The sequence below is a fragment of the Notamacropus eugenii genome, chromosome 3 (assembly GCF_028372415.1).
Source record: "Notamacropus eugenii isolate mMacEug1 chromosome 3, mMacEug1.pri_v2, whole genome shotgun sequence".
Lineage (NCBI taxonomy): Eukaryota > Metazoa > Chordata > Mammalia > Diprotodontia > Macropodidae > Notamacropus > Notamacropus eugenii.
The window spans coordinates 2,145,869-2,165,791 of record NC_092874.1 but is presented as its reverse complement, the minus strand read 5'-3'; the positions used below and the strand labels follow the sequence as shown (position 1 = coordinate 2,165,791).

At 46.0% G+C, this 19,923-nt stretch overlaps 1 protein-coding gene across 5 annotated transcripts in view; it reads right to left on the bottom strand.

Annotated features, from left to right (window-relative positions):
* The window catches only part of GLCCI1 (glucocorticoid induced 1), a 61,091-nt gene that overhangs the window by 28,471 nt on the left and 12,697 nt on the right, over window positions 1–19,923 (bottom strand). The window contains exons 2-5 of one of the 5 annotated variants that reach the window (XM_072650781.1): window positions 8,819–8,970; window positions 5,807–5,893; window positions 3,999–4,076; window positions 1,321–1,443 (exon numbers count right to left, since the gene is read on the bottom strand). In XM_072650781.1, the coding sequence (XP_072506882.1) occupies window positions 1,321–1,443; window positions 3,999–4,076; window positions 5,807–5,893; window positions 8,819–8,970 (440 nt within the window). The remainder of the gene's footprint in view (window positions 1–1,320; window positions 1,444–3,998; window positions 4,077–5,806; window positions 5,894–8,818; window positions 8,971–19,923) is intronic. The other 4 variants (XM_072650782.1, XM_072650784.1, XM_072650785.1 and 1 more) reach the window with 4 other exon arrangements.

Here is a 19,923-nt window from a genome sequence, read left to right as displayed (position 1 = left end):
CATATATCACAGCTGCTTCAGCCATTCCCCCAGCTGATGGGGAATCAGTCTCCAATTCTCTGCCACCACCGCAAGAGCTGCGATATTTCTGTATAAATAGGTCCTTTCCCCTTTCGGAGGGGGATCCCTTTGGGATACAGACCTAGCCCTTTGGACATAATTCCAAATTGCTCTCCAGAATGGCTGGATCAGTTCACAACTCCACCAACAGTAAATTAGTGTAAATTAGTCCACATCTCTTCCAACGTTTGTCATTTTCCTTTTCTGTCATAGTAGCCAGTAAGACAGGTATGGAAGTGGCACAGCAGAGTTGTTTTAATTTGCATTTCTCTAGTCAATAGTGATTTAGAGCACTTTTGTATCACTACAGATAGCTTTCATTTGTCTGAATACTGCCTGTTCCTATCCTTTGATCGTTTATCAACTGTGAGACTTGTATTATTATAAATTTGACTCAGTTCTCTATATATTTGAGAACTGAGGCCTTTATCAGAGATACTTACCACAAGAATTTTCCCTGTTTTTTGCTTCCCTTCTAATCGTGGCTGCACTGGTTTTATTTGTGCAAAACCTTTTTAATTTGATATAATCAAAATAACCCATTCTACATTGTGGAATGCTCTCTGTAGCTTGTTCGGTCCTAACCTCTTCCCTGATCCACAGATCGAACAGGCAAACATTTCCATGTGCTCCTAACTTGTTTGTGGTTTCACCCTTTATGTCTAAATTATGCACCTATTTTGACCTTCTCTTGGTAAACAGTGTGAGATGTGAGTTTCTGCCCACTTAAGTCAACATATTTTAAAGAAAATCTTTACAAGTTTTCCATGAAGCATCAAGGATGATTCAAAATAACAATTCTTCATTTATTTTGAAAATACCCACATTTCTTAATTCCACATCTGAATGCCTGCAAAGCACTAACACATCTTAGCCCACACGATCTTCCCCACAATCCTAGGAGCTGTTGCGACGACCTGCACTTTCCAGTTGAAGAACTAGACAGAGGTTAAGTGACTTGCCCAGAGTCACATGGTTAGTAAGAGTCTGAGACCATATTTGAACTCCAGTCTTCCTGACTGCAGGTCCAGGGTTCTAGGCACTGTGGCAACCCCTCATGGCGTAAGAAAACACTTAGAAACTAGAAAGTGATTTAGCAGCCCGAGCTTCTCACATCCCACACTCCTCTTAATCCATCAGATCTTTACCTGTAGGGAGCCTGTTCTTGGCTAAAGATCACAGCCCGTTTGAGCAGCTCCTCCCACAAGAAGGATGCTGTGGGCTCTCCAGGGCCCCCGCCCCTGACCAGCCCCGGCTCACCTGAGTCTGGCTGCTGGCTGCAGGGTTGCCGTGTAAAGGTGAGTGGCGGTCTTTCTCTCGGTGGCTGTGCCGGCTACCACTCTGCTTGCCACGCTGGAGCTGCTGCCTCAGCTTGGCGATCTGCTAGAGAAGAGGAATAACAAGGAGGCACAGGTGAACACAACGGCTTCACTGAATCAATTCATTAACCACACACACACACACACACACACAAGCACTCCATCACAGGCAGTTATAGCTGTCAACAAACAAACCATGAGCACTCCACTACACACTGCCAAGGCCATCAGCATATAAACATGCATAGGGCCAAGCAGTCCCCAGGCTGCCCAAGCCTCTCTCCTCTCCAACTGTCCCATGACTCCCCAGAATCAAACACAAGCACCTGGTGAATCTTCAACATCTGCCTGGAGCCTGACCATTTATTTCTCAGCTGCTCTCATGGCTCACGTCCAAATACCAGCCCTTTCCATTCCATCTCTGCAACATGACAAAGTGGAAGGAATGCCAAGTCCAGTTCAGTGTGACCATGGGAAATTGAGCCTCAGTTTCCTCATCTGTAAAATGGGGGTGCTGGTACCCATCTCACAGAACTGTCACGAGGTTTGCCTGAGTTAATCACCTAAAGCCCTTGGCAAACTTTACAGTAGTATATGTATGTGTATTATATAGCAGCTATGTTACACTATGAAAATATCCCGTCACATTCCCATCATTACTGCCTAAACACTAACCCCAAAAACATGTTTCTTTTAGGCCTCTATAGAAATGTTGCTCTTTTCTTTGACAGAATCCCCCCACCCCAAACAAAGTCTACCTAGTCCTTTCTTCGCAGCAAGCCGGTGAGGGAGATCCCATAGGCATTATTACCCCCATTTTACAGATGAAAAAACTGAAGCCCAGAGAACTGCAATCACTTGGCTCTTTTCTGTTTCTTGAGCTCATGTTCTTGCCCCAAACTAGGAGATGACATCAACATCAGGACTAGCCACCCTGGGCCCATCATGGTGGTTTTTTAAAAACTCAACTGTCAAAGGTTATTAGTGGTAACTTAATGGTCCTTGAATACCAGAGTCTACAAACAGGACCCATCTTATAATATCTACAAAGCACTCAAGGCAATCCCCACTTCCTGACCCTTCAAGTCCAACCTTAAGCCAATACTATGAAGCTTGTCCAGGTCAAGTCTCCCAAAGAAATCCAGAGCCCATGGCCAGAAGGAAGTCAGAAGAATCCAGCCCAATGGCTGGCCGCCCTCTGCCTTTTTTGCTTTGGACACAACTCGCAAGCAGCACTAGTGAACACCCATTTCCATGCTTTGGGATGCAGTGAAGATTAGTATTTCTTTATCACACACATGCACACACATACACAGGCAAGAAAAATAAAAGACAGTGACCCAGGAGTTGTACTTCCAGGGAGAGCTAGGCCTGGATGTGTAGATCTAACAAAACCATTACAAGTCAGGTGGCTACAGAAGCCACTATGCTAGCTGTGATCCTGACCCCCATCATACAGTCCTGTTCTCCATGGCAGGCTCTATGATGAGAAGGTCAACAGGAAGTGAAGAAAATCTGAACCCCAAAGATCACAGCCAGTTTATGACCCCACTCCCCCCAACTCCCGGTCCTCTTCCCCATCATGGAGTCCTTGACAAAGGCTGTAGTGCCAAGAACATCTTTATTCTCCACCTGCCAACAGCTTTGTAAACCATATCCAGGCACCACCAGAACCCGCCCTCTTAACAGGATAAGTGGGTGGAAGTGGCCTCCTTTTTTTGATGTGGATGCCAAGGAAAGTATCTCCAAAGCAGGATCCAATTAAAAGGTCTTTTCAATGTTCCTTTCTGCTGTCCACTAGAAGCAACCAGAGTCTGAACCCTGTTGGGGAAGCCAGTGGTGGCAGGGTGTGGTGTGGCAACAAATTAGACCAAGGGCTGGGTCTGGGGCCAGGAAGACTACGATCCAAGCCCTGCTTCTAACCTTCTAATAGGCTCTCTGTCTAACTCCCTAAATCAATACAACACTGTACTAGAGGGCAAAGGATCTGGATTCAAATCCCTTTCTGCAACTCACTCCCTGTGTGACCTCAAACCAATCCCTTGGAAGTTCATGAAGCCCAGAGCTCAGCACAGTGCCTAGCACGGAGACTTGCTTTCCTCATCTGTAAAATGGAATGGTGGCTGCTCAGATCCTGTCTCACTCCAAAGCCAGGAAGAGCTGGGAGTCTGTGGAGGGACTTCCCACGTACAGACTAAATCCCAGCTCTGGACCCCCAAACGAGACACACCATGCAGCCATGGGACATGTTAGCTTTGAATTTCAATAACTCAAGACTGTAAATCTTCAAATCAATTTATTTGGCAAATCTGTGCAGATAACTTGTTTCTTCCAACATCCCATCCAAGTCCTGAGAACGTAAAATCTGAAGCTCTGCTTCCTACTTACACTGGTCCAAATACCCACATTATAATAAACAGATCATTGTAACATACAATAAATAAGACATAAAAACAATTAGTCTTCCTGGGCCACAAAGCTCTTAGGTCATGGTCTTGGCAGGAACGTCAGCATTGCTTTCAAATATGAAGCTGGACAAGGGAGTGAGAATCCCAAGACTAACCAAAGGTCCATGCCAGGCGTCTTCACTTTCAGCTCAAGCCCAGGCAGGCCACTTACCCTGTTAAGGGGCCAGACAGGCAAACATGGGCCTGGGCACATGCAAGCACAGGGGACGGGCCAGTGATGATGAATCTGCTAAGGAGATGAAGGAGAGACCAGACAGAGCAATGTCACAAAAACCCAAAGAGAAGAGGGCAGTCAAGAAGGAAAAGCCAATGGACGTGACCGGGGAAGATGGCAAGGGGTGGAGAGGTGAGTGAGACAAAGAGCACAGGGAACCTTTTCAAAGAGCTGGTAAAAGAGAGAGTTATGGGTTTGTAGCTTGTTGGTTTGGCTTTAGAGAAAAACCAGACCCATGTGAAAGCTTTAGGGCCTCCTCCAGATGACAAGGAGAGGAGTGATCAGACACAGGAGCTCTTGGAAGGGGTTATGGGGACAGGTCGAACAGGTCACCATATCCTCTGAGTCTGGGGCCAAAGAGGAGGGGTGGGGTCAAGGCAATTTCAACTGCGGAATTGAGAAGGAGCCTCCATGTTTGGGGCGACATTGTCCTTGATAAGAAGAGGTCTGGAACAGCCACCACGCAGGAAGCACCAGAAAAGTAAAAGGGCAGACAGGCAGAAATGAGAGTGAAAGGAGAGACCACAGGGGAAGGGCTGGGTGTCCCTCTGGGGCCCAAGCCCAGGCTGGGACAGACTGCCTTCCTCTTCAGTTGGGCCTCAGACAGGGAAACCAAGATGCAGGATGCCGACATGAAGGGCTCTTCCACCCATGGACACCCGGTGTCAGAGGCCTGACATGAAAAATAATCACAGGGAGCATCTATTTCACACTCTCCTCTGATCCCCAGAACAACCCTGTAAAGTGGATGCTATTATTATTATCTCTACAGAGGAAGAAACTGAGGCAGACAAGGCCAAGTGACTCGCCCAGCTAAGACGTGTCTGAGGCTGACTCCAGGCCCAGCACCGTATATTCCCTAGCCTGACAGACGCTTCTTTTAACTGCAGGCTTTCCGAAGGTCACTCCTGTGCTCACGTTAGCACTCTGCCTTCAAGAGGGAGAACATGACCCTGAGGAGTGAGACGAGTCCTAGAGGTAAGCAGCAAAGCTGTACAATCTCACACGGAGACACACTGAGCAGAGTCCCCCAACTAGCAGGGGAAGGGGGGGACGACTGTGCCCTAGATCTCTCTCCTACTGGATCGTCCCTGATGCTCCACACCCTCTGGCCTGTCCCTGAGTCTGCCAGCCCCTCAAGCACAAGACATCCAGACTGCTGGCTGCCCTTTCCTCTGCAGTGGTGAGAGCAGCTCTCTGAGCATGAGGGATGGAAGAGAAGCCTGGCCCCTGTAGGAGGCCTCATGAGGCCTTTTGGTTGATCAGAGAGCACCTCCCACGTGGACTCCCCTGGCCCTGGTAGCACAAGGCTGTGGGGAGGGGGTCACTGGCTACCCATAGAGGGCCAGAGCAACAAGAGAAATTCCCAGGAAGCAGGGGATCCTGGTATTCTGAGCCCCAAGGGTTCAAGTGATCATCTCAGCCAATAGGATCATTCTGTGGATGGAAGAAATGACAGGTTCACAGAGCTTAACTGACCTGTCCACAGTCACACTGCCAGGAACAACAGTTTTGGCAAGATCTCTGCCAAGTGGGAAACGTAAAAATAAATGAGGGAGAGAATGGGAAAATGTCAAGACAAAATAAAAACACTGGAATACATCTGGCCAAAAGGAGATCCAGGCTAGGAGCTCTGAGGGTAAATTGCTGTAGAAAGCTGAAGCTTCTGGCTTCCCTGTCGTAAGCGCATCTCAGTAGTCAGTACGGGACACTAAAGCTGGGAACATCCACCACACCAGCCTCACCTCTTTCAGCTGGTCCGAGCTGCCCCACGATGCTGATCGCTGATGGGATTTCTTCTCTAGCCCCTCTTCGGCCCAACAGCTCGGGGTCTGATGGAAGAAAAACACGTGGTTCATTTTGGCTCAAATTCCTACGGGACCCCAGAGATGGCCCCTTGACACAGGCCTGAATTAAAGCTTCAAACCCCATGAGTGAAACTGAAAAACAAACAGAAACTATAAAAAAATAGAAGAGATATCAGCATTTCTATAACCAACTTGTTACTTGTCAGTGACAACGGAGACCCTATCCCTGTCAGAGAAACAGTGATACAGAAATGACACTAAAGAAAACTAGAGATGGAGAGAAATCTGTGCACAGGAGGCCAGGGACGGACTCTCACCAAAACAAGGGTCAGAAAACACCAATGTCCACCCACCCAACTCCAACTATGCCTCTGTTTCCATCTCTATAAAAATCTCTGAGAATAATCTCCTCTTGTATTAGCAGCATCCTTGATGAAGGTAAGAAAAAGAGAAATGGGCAGATTTTCTCCAGTGTTTTTTACAAAGGTCTACCTGTCTTCACCATCAAACAATAACTAAAAATATGAACAACATATTATCTTACTGTGCTTGGCTTTTTTTAAAAAGCATTTGATTTGGTAGAGTACAATACTTCCTAAAGGCTCTATTCCAATAATGTGTCCTGTATAGATCTCAAAATCATACAAATCTCCTCAAAAGCTGTAGTTATATTTTTATGACCCTCCAATTATGAATACCAAGCTAGAGGGACAGGGAAAGTGTAATTATCTACTGGCCAGAAGCATCTGCCACTCACAGGGATGTCTAGGAGAGTCTAATTGAGGGAGTATTCCCTACAGATGGTCGTGTTTGCAAACCTTACTAGGTTTAGTGAAATAAGCCTTGGGAATACAGCACAGGGTAGCAGAGTAGATATGGTTGCTGGCTTGTTCATTTTACAGATGAGGAACTGAGGTCACCAGGGTGAAGTGTCTTGCTCAGGGTCACCCAGCTAGGAAGTGTCTGAAGTCAGATTTGAACACACAAAGCTAAGTCTCCCTGACGGTGCACGCTGGCACCCCCAAGATGCCAGCAGACATGGCACTGAGCTTGAAAGGAGTTTGGCTGAAATCTGAATTTCCCTTAGGTGTTAACTGGCGGAGACTTTGACCTCAAGTTTCTTTATCTGTAAAGGGGGAACAATAACAGTGCCTATAAAATGCACGTTCTCACTACTACATGATGTCTGCTTGGGACACATCAAGCAGATAACTGTCCAGAACCACCAAGTGCTCAGGTTCACCAGCACATGTGCCCTGGATGGACACCTCTAAAGGGAGGCTGGCCTTTAGGAAATGACACAAGTCTCTGAGTGACTCCCAGTTTCTCTTTCAAACAAGGCCTGCATATTTAACACCAACACTCTTCTGGTGATGACGTTTCACAGCTGCACGTCACTGAATACAGCTTTTTCTGAAGAGTGGAGGAATGCACAGGAGACGTGAAGAGGAAGAACGGTGTAGAAGCTCTTGACTCTACCATCCAATGAGTTCAATGCCCTCCCAGCTTCCTGCCATCTGCCAGTTTCATACATTCATTCATTTGTTAGTCTGTTTGTCTATTTATTTACCTACGTATTTATTTACCTAGCTGCCCTTCTACTCCCACTGAGGCAGCTAAGTGTCAGAAAGGTTTCTGGGCAGGGCAGTATCCAGAGCGGGAAGCCCAAAGTCAGGAAGACCTGAGTTCAAATCCAGCCTCATAGTCTTCCTAGCTGTGTGACCCTGGGCAAGGCTCTTAACCTCTGCCTCTGTTTCCTCAACTGTAAAATGGGACTGAAAGCACCTACCTCCCAAGGTTGTGGTGAAGAGCCAAGCAAATGAGGTAGTTTTTGTGGAGCCACAGCTTAAAGAATGCTTTTCCCCCAACCCCCTCCATTGGCAAATTAACAGTCCTCAACACACAGCTGCACAATCCAGCCAAGCAAATCCCCACAAGGACCACGTCCACAGTGTTGGTCTCTTCTTGCACTTCCAGGTAATCGCCTGCCAGGAGGGGAGTGGCCTACTCCATCTTCATCCTTCTGAACTCCTGCTCAATCCCTGCATCCATCAGGGTTCTCTACAGCATCACTGTCAATGTCCACCTGGCTCTTCCACAGGCCTTCCAAGTATCCTCTAAGACCATCCCCTGCATCGCTGCCCACTGCTCTCAGCTACCACCACTTGCTCCCCAAGGGGAAGACACACTCTGTGCCAAACCTTTGGCCGCCACAAAGAGTCATGCTATCTCTGTGTCAAGGTCTTTTGGCTCTCTGTAGCTTCTTTGGGGGACAAGTTTGGTGGGTGTATCACGGGGTCTAAGCACGTATACATCTTCTAAATTGGGAGAAGAGCTCTGAACCCCAAGATGGACAATGGGGAAAAGGCATGGAAAAGGTCCGGAGGAGGAGCAACAGGAAATTCTGCATGGTCACATGGTCAGAGGCTCTCTAGGCTATGGAAGCTCTGTGACATTTTCACCATCACACACACAAACAAGACAATACCTTTCAGAAACTTTCCTGGGCTGGATGACATTCAATAAAAGGCCAGACCTGCCAAAGGAACCTGGGCAAACAGGCCCAGCTCCAGCTTTTGGGCTAATGTATTATGCTCTCACTACATGGCAGGAGGGGAAGGGAGGGGAGAGGAGGGGGAAGAGTGGAAGGGGGGGAAGGGAGGAGGTGATCAAGGGGAAGGGAGGAAGGGAAGGAAGTAGCTGTCACCTCTCCCACCTGTGCTCCCAGACAGTGCTGACCTGATGCTGTTTCATCCATTCATTTCAGTCACGGATTAAATGAAGCCAAATCTGAACCCTGTCACCAGGCACACTGCCACTGCCATTCCAGTTAAGGAGTCTGGTCTCCTTACTTTGGGCTATACTAGAATGGTTTCTGCCCAAGTTACTTTAAAAAGTGTCATACCACAAGCCAACCCTTAGAGCAGCAGAGCCTACTTCCCACGTTACCTGAGTCGCTTTGTCTTTCATGCACGACGGGGAGTGGACGTGGGGGTCCCGGGGCCACTGCCCTGTGAGGTAAGGTCCTGTTATGGTATCCAAAGAAGAGGTTCGTCTTATTGAATTGGAAGATCTCACTTGCTGAGATTTTGGCCTGTCTGCTGCAAAAACAAAATAAACAATCAGGGCTATTTAGGAGTAAAATCTGCCTTTAAGCATTCAGCCAGAAAAACTGCAACTACACAGGAGGCATGTGCTTGTGAATGGGGGGGGGGGACCGGGAAGGAGAAGGACCAGAGTCCAGAAGACAGCATGGGGTGACCTGGGAAACCTGCTAAGTCCAGAAAATTACAAAGAATGCAGACCTGAGTACCTGGAGGGAGATCTACACTCAGTGGTCCCCACGCCACTGAAATCATAGGTCCAGACCAAAAAGGAGAAATGTGAAAAATAAATTCTAAGAACTCTGGAGGTGATCTAGTCTGACCTGTCCATTCTGTACAGGAGGAAACTGAGGCCAAAAGGACTTTAGAGGTCCTAAAGCTCCCGGTTTACAGGCTAAGTGACATTTCAAGGTCACACAGACATCTGAGCCCACATCATCTTACTCCAATGCCCCGATTTCTTCAGGATCAGGCAAGCAGATGGCAGAATGAGGCCAATGCAGAGAGGCCTCCTGACCCAGTATGCCTTTGACTCCATCATATCATTCAAGTCAAGTCCAGGTACTGGGTTCAACACTAGCAATGCAAATAAGAAAGTCAGTTCCCGCCCTCAAAGATCTCACAATCCAAAGGGGCAAGACAAAAGACAAACCAAAAAGCTCTGGGGGGGGGGGGGGGGGAGCGGCTGCACCAGGGGTACTGGGGGTCCCATGTTCCCTCCAAATCAGACAGAGCTGCAGAAAAAGGTTGGCCAACAGATGAAGAGTTGTTTGGGTTGCTGTGATGCATGAAATCTGCCTGCTATGATCAAGCAGACTCATTCATGCACCGAGTCCTCATCACCAGAGTCACCCATCTTCAGCTTACTGATTCTCCCCCCAGGGAATTGTTTCCCTTCTAATCTGAGCTATAATAGTTTTATTTGTGCAAAAAGATTTTATTTTATGGAATGAAAAATGTGCATTTTATCTTCTGTGGTTATCTCTCTTGTTTGATCATGAACTCTCACCTTATTCATAAATTTGACAGGTGACTGACTTGCTCCTAGAATCTGTTTATGACATGACGACTTTTGTACCCGTTGTTTATCCACTGGGAATTTATCTTGGCATACGATGGTAGAACGTACTGGTCTAAATCTAATTTCCATCAGACTGGTTTCCAGTTTTCCTGGCAGTTTTTGCCAAACAGCGAATAGAGCTGTAACTCCAAGGAACTGGCGTCTTTGACATTAGGTTACCAGCTTTGTTTGCTGCTGCATGTCATGTAGATAAGGTTCCACTGGTCCACTTTTTTTTTTTTTTAAACAAGTAGGAAATCATTTTCATTACTGTTTTATAGTACACTTTGTGAACCGGTCCTACCAAATCCTTTTCCTTCCTACTATTTTTTCATTATCTTTCTTGAGATTCCTGACCTTTTGTTTAGATGAATTTCATTTCTTTCTACCTCCATAAAGTAATTTTTTTGGCAGCATGATTGCTGGGACACTGAATACATAAATTAGGTGTCGTTGCCATTTTTATGACATTGGCTCATCCTAACCACGAATACCTAATATCTCTTTTTTATAATTACTATCTCTATAATTATTTAGGTGTGTCTGTATTTGTGTAAACGATGTGTGAATAGCTGCATTCGTAGAACGCCTGCATGTACTGTGGTAGGCAGATTCTCAAATATTTTACACATTCTATGGTTATTTGGAATGAAATTTCTCTTTCAATATCTTCTTGCTGGGTTTTGTTGGGACAATTTCACTTCATCTAAACTGTTGGTCTTATTGGCATAAGGCAAGGAGACACTTGAGAATTTTCTCTAGTCTTTCAATTTCTGTCTCTATTCTGCCGCCACCACGTAAGATAGAAACTGTGTGCCTCCCAACTTTGTTTCTTTGGTTGGCGGTGCTTCTGTCTCCTCCCCCCAATTAGATATTAGAGCATTTCAATACAGCAATGGAAAACGAACATGGCCAGGCATTATTTACATCTTCAGCACAACAAACTATTTCACTATTGCAGTTGTGATTACAAGTTATATTTAGTTGTGAATTGAGCAACCAAAATATTTCTCTAGTTATTGTGGAATTGCCTTATTTCAAATGAGTCAGAAGGAAAACTATTCAGCGTTCATATTAGTCTAGAGGTATCCTCCATCTATGGCTTGATATAGAACAGCTAGAATGGAAATATAAACAAGAGAACCAATCTACAGTAAATTAAGGGGACACATAATTTGATTAAAGTAGACCTTCCTTAAACAGTTACATCTCTGAAACAGTTTAATGAAGACAACAATACTATTTTATTTTCCTACTTACTATTTTCCTATTTTAACAGCTCAGTTGGGAAGTGCAGAAATCTGGTTTAACTAAAATCCCAGGCCCTGGATGACATTCCCTATCTCCTGAGTACCTCCTATATCAATCAACATTAATGGGCACGTATTCTGAAATTCAGTATGCCAGGACTAAGGGGACAAATGCCAACAGGGAAACGACCCTCATTCACCAGGCACTTATATTCTCTTGGAGGAGACGATATGTGTGTGTACACCTATGTACAAAATAAATTCAGAATAGGTAAGAAGGAAATGAGAAGTTGTGGCAGGGGAAGCGGAGGGTGGGTGGAAAATCAGGAAAGGTTTCCAACAGAAGATCATGCTTGAGCAGCCACTTGAAAAGAAGGACTCTGAGGCAGGAGGGAGGAGGGAGGGCAAAGCTGTCATCTTACACTGTGTAAAACACTAAGAAAAAAAACAACGAAGCATAAAGACGGTGGCCCAAGGAGTTTCCCAAGGGGTGGCACCCAAGTTTAAAAAGTAACCAGGGAGCATACTGGGGCTCTCTCTGCTGAAGGCATGTCAGGATCCACAGCAGCCAAATAATGCCCCAAGCAGGCCTAGCCTGCTGCCTTACTCATTCACCAGACTCATGGTTACCTCAACCAAAAAGGAAACCTACAGGATGGACGGGCTCCCAGAACTTCCAGCCAACCAGGCCTAATACGAGTCAAAGTTCTCTCCTCACGATGTTTGAACTCTTCAGAGAAAAAGACCTCCAGAACGCCCACAGCTATGCCCAGAAGTAAACAATAATAGTCTTATCTGCTGTAGAGCAGTGAGCCCAATCAGATATCTTCTGGCCATCCAGACAGTGGAGTCCAGGCAGCCATACTGGTCAACTTGTCCCATTCTATTGGGTATTCCTGGGGCACAGCAGCAGCTGGTGGGAGGCCTGGGGCCCTCCAGCAGCCATCTGACCCCCAGTTTTAAAGGAGCAGTGAGGCAGCTCTTTGCCTGACAGTGCTGAATGCCCTGAACTCCAGGTTGTGCTCAATGGAAAATATTTCAGTGAAATTTGTGCGACCATTTCCACCAACAATTTACCTTCCAGGGCACATCTGGCACATTCTGTTGTTGATGTTTAGTTGTTTTCAGTGTGACTAACTCTTCATGGGTCCTTCTGGGGTTTTCTTGGAAGAGATACTGAAGTGGCTGACCTTTTCCTTCTCCAGCTCATTTTAAAGATGAGGAAACTGAGGCAAGCAGGGTTAAGTGGAGTTACAGAACGAGAGATGGAAGGAAGGAAGGAAGGAAGGAAGGAAGGAAGGGGGGAAGGAGGGAGGGAGGGAAGGAGGGAAGGAGGGAAGGAAGGAAGGAAAGAAGAAAGGAAGGAAGGAAGGAAGGAAAGAAGGAAGGAAGAAATGAAAGGGGGTCATGGGAAGATAAGCAATTTTTTTTTTTTAACTCTGGGAGAGAAAATCCTTATGAAATAAAGATTGGAAAAATCTTATCTTAGAATCCAGTATTGCTAAATACGAACAGGGCAAGGGGAGGGCGGTGACATGGGTATGGAGGTACAATGCCCTTAGCTCTCAGGTAGAACTAACGACTTATGATCTCAGCTTTTCAAACAAGTTTATTAGTGCAGTGGGAGTCAGGTGGCAGAATGGATAGAGTGCCTGGCCTGATGTCAGGAAGACCTCTATTCAAATCCGGCTTCAGACATTCCATCTGCCTCAGTTTCTTCAACCTCCCCAGGACTATTGTAAGTTAAAATGAGGAAACTGCAAAGTGCTTAGCCCAGTACATTGTGGGTGCTACAGAAATGTCAGTTGTGATGATGATGATGACGACGATGACGATGACAATGATATGTCAGACCTGCGCTTTAGGAAGACCTCTTTGGCATGTAACTACACTAATGTAGTGGCTTCTTCTCCCAGCACCACATGCAATGCCTCAAAAGATGGTCTTTGTGAATGGTCACAGTCAAACTTCTGGGAGTGATCCCCCAGGTTAGGGGAACTGATACTACTTTATCAGAGAGAAGTGGAGTTGGTGGCCTGTCTATACTTGGAGTCTTCTGGGTAGAACTTGCAAGGGTGGACTGGAGCCAAATGAAACTTGAGGCAGGCAACCCCCCCCCCCCAGTAGATATTACAATGGTCCAGGTGTGACAAGATGAGGGTCTACACCAGGGTGAGGGCAGATTCAGAGGAGAGACAGGGGCATGATGAACAAGAAATGCTGCAGAAGTGAAATCAACAGACCTTGGCATCATATTGGATCTAAGGTGTAAGAGAAAATTGGGAGTTCAAGATGACTCCGAAGTTGGGAGCCTGAGGAACTGAGAGGAGTGTTGCCCTCAAAAATAATTGGGAAGCTAGGAAGGGAGCAGGGTTGGGGGGGCATATAATGAGTTTAGTTTTGGACATTTTGAGTTTCAAATATCTACTGGGCATCCAGTTCAAGATGTCTGAAAGGCAGTTGGGGATGCAAGACTGGAGGTCAGCTGACAGGTTAAAGCAGGAAAGAGAGAGGTGAGAATCATCAGCCTAGAGATGGTAATTAAATCCACAGTTGCTAATGAGTTCACCAAGTGAAGTAGTATAGAGGGAGAAAAAGAGGTTCCAGAATAGGACCCTGAGGGACACCTACAGTTAGAGACTATGATCCGGAGGAGTATCCAGAAAAAGAGACAGGGGAGGAGTGGACAAAGAGGTAGGAGGAGAACAAGGGTGGTGGTAAGGGCAGTGTTCTGAAAACCTAGAGAGAAGAGGGTATGAAGGAGGAGATGTCCAACAGTATCAAAGGGTACAGAGAATCAAGGAGGATTGAGAAAAGAAGGAGGATTTGGCAACTAAGAGATTCTCAGTAACTTTGGAGAGAGCGCATTTTGATGGAATGATGAGGTTGGAAGCCATACTGTGAGAGGTTCAGAGAGTAAGAGGAAAGAAAAAGGAGGCACCAATTGTAAACAGCTTTTTTGAGCAGTTTAGCTACAAAGGATACAAAGAGAAATACAATATAGAAAGAATGGAAGGATCAAGTGAGAGTTTTTTCAGGACGAGAGAGACATGGGCATATTTGTAGGCAGTAGGGAAAGAGTCAACAGAGAGGAACAGATTGAAAATAAGTGATGAGGTGGGGTTCTGGGAAAGGGGTAATTTGTTGAAGAAGACAGGATGGAATGGTATTCCTTGTGCAGGTAGAAGAGTTGGCCTTGGTAGGAATAAGGCCACCTCATCATGGGAGAGGAGTGAAGGAGAAAATGGCAGAAGACACCTGAGTGATAGACAAGAAAAGGAAGCTCAAGGTGAATGGTCTCCCTTTTTTCTGTAAAATGAGACAAGGTTCTCAGCTGAGAGAGTGAAGGGACAGGGAACCATGAAGAGCCATTATAGAAAGGGCAGCGCAGTAAGATTGCCTAGCAGCAATAAGGACCCAGTGGAGGTTGGGTAACACAAATCTGTAGTGGACCCAGTCGTAACTATGGTTGTGTGATTTTCTCTACCTTCTTTCAGCAGCACACATGGATCCCTCAATGGTTAGGGTGATCCAACACTGAGGCTTGACTGGGAATAACTGGCAGTAAGATAAGGGGGCAAGGGATTGGAGAGAGGACAAGGACAGTGTGGCACTGAACTGGTTCACCAAGGAGTCAAGATGGGGAAAACAAGAGCAAGTGGTTAGTGCAGGAGAAATGGCCTAGGAGAGAATTGAGGGGTCAAGGGATTGTAGGTCACAGTGAAGCCACAAAGAAGAAGGTTCTATAAATAAAGGGAGAGATGGAAAACCAATAGGTTAAATTCTTGAACATGGAGCGATGGAAGAAAGATTAAGGGTATGACCATCTTTGTGTATGTCTGAGGTTGAGTGAAAGAGGAGCTCATGAGAAACAGGTAGGTTGAAGAATTTGGTGGTTAGGGAGTTTGAGGAAGACAGGAGTTGGGGAGGAGAGAAAAAAAGCATGAGCCAGGTACTAAACTCATTGAAAAAGGAAGGAGAGTGATGATAGCAAGCAGAATTTTGAGTGGGTGGTGGAGATGAACTGCATGAATCTCAGTGGAGGAAAGGTTCCTGAGAAATGAAGTTGGAGAAAGACCTGGAAATGGCAATGGGAAGCAAGGAGTGTTCTCCCCCCTCAACGAGTGAGCTAAGGAGAGTGAGCAAAGGTACAGCCAGTAATGGAAAGGATGGCCAGGAAGACTACATCATAGAGGGAGCCAGGTTGCAGTAATAATTAGATGATGGAAGGAGTGAGAGCAGAAAAGATTTAAGATGAAGCTAAGTTTGTTGTCCATAGAACAGGCATTCCAGACGGCATAGCAGAAGGGGTGGGTGGTGTCTGCTTGGAATTCTGGGTTGGCTGGGATTGAGGAGGACAGAAATAAGTAAGTGGGAGTAGGGGGGAGGGAATGAGATTTGGATAATCACCTACAGGTGTTCATAATCACTAGGACACGAAGAGCCTACTACGTGCCAGGAGCTTTAAAGTGGGCAGTTAAATTTCTGACACTTGATCTGCTTAGGGCCTCAATACATCTAACAAAGAACAGTTTCAGACCTCTTCACTGTTGCCATGACAATAATTAGTGATGCTACGTCAGGCCACAACATCAGACATGTTGGGGCCGGAAGGTCACGCAAAGATTCTACACAAGACAAAGTGCGTGACAGCCAGGCAAAGAAGGATGAGAAATTCACTCCAGGAGCTACTGCTAACTACTTAACGGGCTGTTCCCTGGAAAAAACAAGGTGATCTAAGAAACTGGAAAATAAATAAATAAAGGAAACGAAGGCCGTCTCTTCCAAAATAGACGGCAGGACTTCAACCAAATAAAATCAACACCTGCTGGTCTTAACGGGGAATACGCTTCTCTTTAGTCTAAACAGTGTCTAATTTGACCCACTGATTCCACAAAGGAAATCCTGACCTCCTGAAAACCACCCAGAGCACCTCAGAGTGCACTTCACCATCACACACAGACTATACACTGCTGAAAGGGCTGGGCTTGGAGGCAGGAAGGTCTGACTTCTAGTGTGACCTCAGACACTTACTAGCTTAGCTGGGTGACCCTGGGCAGGTCACTTACCTTCTGTTTGCCTCCGTTTTCTCATATATAAAACAGACAATGACAGTATCTACCTCCCCCAAGGCTGTTGCAAGGGTAAAAGAGAATCTCTACAAAGCACTCTGCGAACTGGGCTGCACTATGTAAATGCTAGCCATTATTAAGACATCATACTGGCTTCTTAAGCCATTTCATTCCTATTGCTGAGATAGTATTAGTGTATATAGTAAAATGAAAATAAGTTATGTATGGCTAGCCACTCTCTGAAGACATTAAGTAACCACCTCCCATCCTTGAATGCTTCAGGCTGATGCCTCCCTGAAGCATGGAGGGAACCAAGCTCCCCAAGACCACCAAGAGAGCCCCAAGCTCTCACAGGCCCAAGCCAAGAAGACTCGAAGTACAGATAGGCCATCCAGTCTCACTCTCTCTGATGGAATAAATGGATCCATTCGATCACACCCAGAGGGCTAGCCTCAGCCACTCAGGCACTCAGAGACCTAAGGCACTGAAAGTGGACTCAATGATTTCAAATGCCACTGAAAACCCACTAACTACTCAGGAAACAGCCAGGATGGGCAGACACTCAAAACTTCAAAAACTCCTCACTTATAAGACACAAAGGCAAAGTCTCTAATCCAGGTGGACGGGTGAAGAAGGGCTTTTTAAAAATACACTTTAGTTAGCTATAAATGGCCACTGGTTCTGCCTAGGGGAGTTCCTGACTATTTATGTAAGATTATATGGCCTGAGGATCAACTTTACTGCCACTACTCAAATATTTTGGGCCTACGTGTCTACTTGACTAACATTTTAAAGCAACAATTTAGCCACATTCCAGAAGTTCTTACAATAAATGGCTGAGGGTACATAACAGCAAGTGACGGTGACAAAGCTGGATGTCCACAGAAAAGCTGTGCCCACAGCCTTTCACTGGTCCAGTATTAGAATTCATCTGGGTGCAGAAGTGGGAGCTGTATACTGTGCAGCACACTGATCATCATCCCTGATAACTGTGATCTGGGTGAAAGGGAAGAGGAGGGACCAGACCATCAGAAGGAACAGCAAAGAGGGAACCAAGAGCGAGGGTTCAAAATAAAAGGAGAGTTGTCATCTCTCAGGCGAGGGTGGGTGTGGTCAGAAACACAAATGGTTTTGGTTTGGATCCCCCTTTGAACTCTTGGTAGAAGTCTGTAGGAAAAGGGCAACTGCCTTCTCCCCACCCACCCCACCCCCAACACACACAAGCAGAGGAGGAGCTGACCACAGAAAGGAGAATTCTTCAGACACCACCCCCTAATCAGAGGCTGGCGGACGAGTAACGATGACAAACGGACATGTGCTGCCACTGTGTGTCAAATCAAACACCACGGAGAAGGCATTTCCAAGCCTCTGGTCCATTCCAAAGAGAAGCTAAGAAGTGCTGATATCAGAGTTGTGAAGAAAACTTCACTGAGAGGGGCAAGGGCCTGAGAAACATTCCGGTGGGATTGACAACTCATTCACACACCTGGAACGCATCAGAAAAGAAATGAGACCTAAGGCCGCTGCTGTTTCTGGTGACACTGGCTGGATCTTGCAGCCTCTTTCAATAAAGAAATAACTGGCTTAAAAAAATGTGATCAGCTCTACTGGGATTCCTGCCATTATGGGTTGTTAATTTGCATTTCAAACAATCTAAAGTCCTTCACAAGCGTATGGGCAAAGACTAAAGAAACTAGTTTAAGCAAGAGAATTACCGACCAAGAGAAATCGGAGCAGAGATTCTGAGGAAAGCGCTGGATGGGAATGGTCACACTGGCAGAGCAGGGGATGGGCACCACACTGGCAGAGCAACGCACACACTTTTCCAAAATTTTGTTATGAAAACCTTTGAACTCCAGGCACCATGCTGGGACTGACAAAAGACATTACTGACTAATTGGGGGCGGGGCTCAGATTCATCACTAGACTCCCAAGAGGGCTATCAATATTCTAATAAAGCGTCTTTCAAGTATTATCCTAATTTTGGTAATAAGGAACACAGAAACTGTATTTTACATTCCTGCCCCAAAGAAAGCCATTTATATGAACAAAGGAATCACTTGCTTGAGTCCTTGAATGAGAGCAGACAATCAGTAATAGCTGCTCCTTCAGCAAGAAACCCCTCTGAAATGCTGGATTTAATCCAGAAGAAACAGGTGTGCCCAGGCACATGTCTAGACACCAGAGAAGCACAAGGACACAATGCAGGTGATGAGAAGTTTGACTTGGGGAGAGCAATCAGCTGGCTGTCCCAGAGAGAAGCTGTCTGGTGCCCTCACTCACAAAAGCCCAGATCAGGGCCTTTCTGGGTATTCCCCAGGGACAAGCTGTATGATGCACTGCCCAGACAGAATCTGCAGGCCTGGGTCCAAGGCACCCTAGCTGGGTGACTTCTGGCCTCTATGTGCCCTAGACATTCCAAAGCCTGCCACTGCAGAGATAGGGCTCACTGGCATCAGTATCAGAAACACTGATAAAATCACAGGCCCCGGCTCAATCCTAGCCCCATGTGTCTCCAGCATATGGCACACAGTAAGCACTCAATGTGTGCTTAGTGATGGAGGGAGGCAGCAAAACCTGAAGTGTTCCCCAGGCTCTGCCAAGCCACCTAGGGAAATGCCAAATGCACACTGAGAAACACAGTGGCTTTTACAAGTTGAGCTTACAGACATAATCATTTCAATGAAAACAGATTCATCTTTTAAGATTCAAGGGAAACAGCTGGTGTGGCAAGGAGAGAGGCTGCCAGGGAAATGCAGCAGCCCCTCAACACCCTCTCCTTGGGCACCCAACAATTTCCCAAGAAGCAACACTCAGGGAACAGAATACCATTGACAACCACAGAGTTTGCTTAGTAGCTAGCCGGTAGCAATGACACAAAAAGAAGTTATTCTGAAACTTTCATCACCATGACTGAACACAGACTACACTAGAGATTTCACTCCTATCACGGATAAATGTGCAAACAGCAGCACAGGTTGTACACACAAAAACACAGTTATCTCTCAGTAAAACCCTACGTCATGGGGATTATGCTTGTCTTAACCTAACATTCTAGAGTGAATTTCGAAAGTACATAATTTAAATTTCCATCAACTGCAAGGCTCAACGAGGAAAAAACAATCCATTTTTGAGACAGTCCCCCTTCCTGTTTCGTAAATCTCTCTTACTTAAGCAATCAGAAATCCATTATGGCTACCAGCCCTCTGGACCCAAAGCATCATCACTACAACTAAAATAAAATCAAATCATTCCATGCAAAAAGATGGTGTATTTAGGAACTGGGCCCAAAAGGAGCCATGCTGCTGAAGAAAAATGGCAGCTTCCTCATGCCAGGAAACAGAGAATAAGGGCCACAAGTTGATGCAGGATCTGAGGACACACCCCTTTCCAAAGGCAGCTTCTTGAGAATCCCCAGGGGTGACCTTCAACATCGGGCATGAATGTATGAGATGAACCAATCTGAAGCTGGCCCCTGCACAACCCACAGCGTAACACTTAGGGAACATTCTCTCCAGATTAGCATAATCAAAAACATATAGGGAAGTAGAAAAGGGAATGAAGGTGA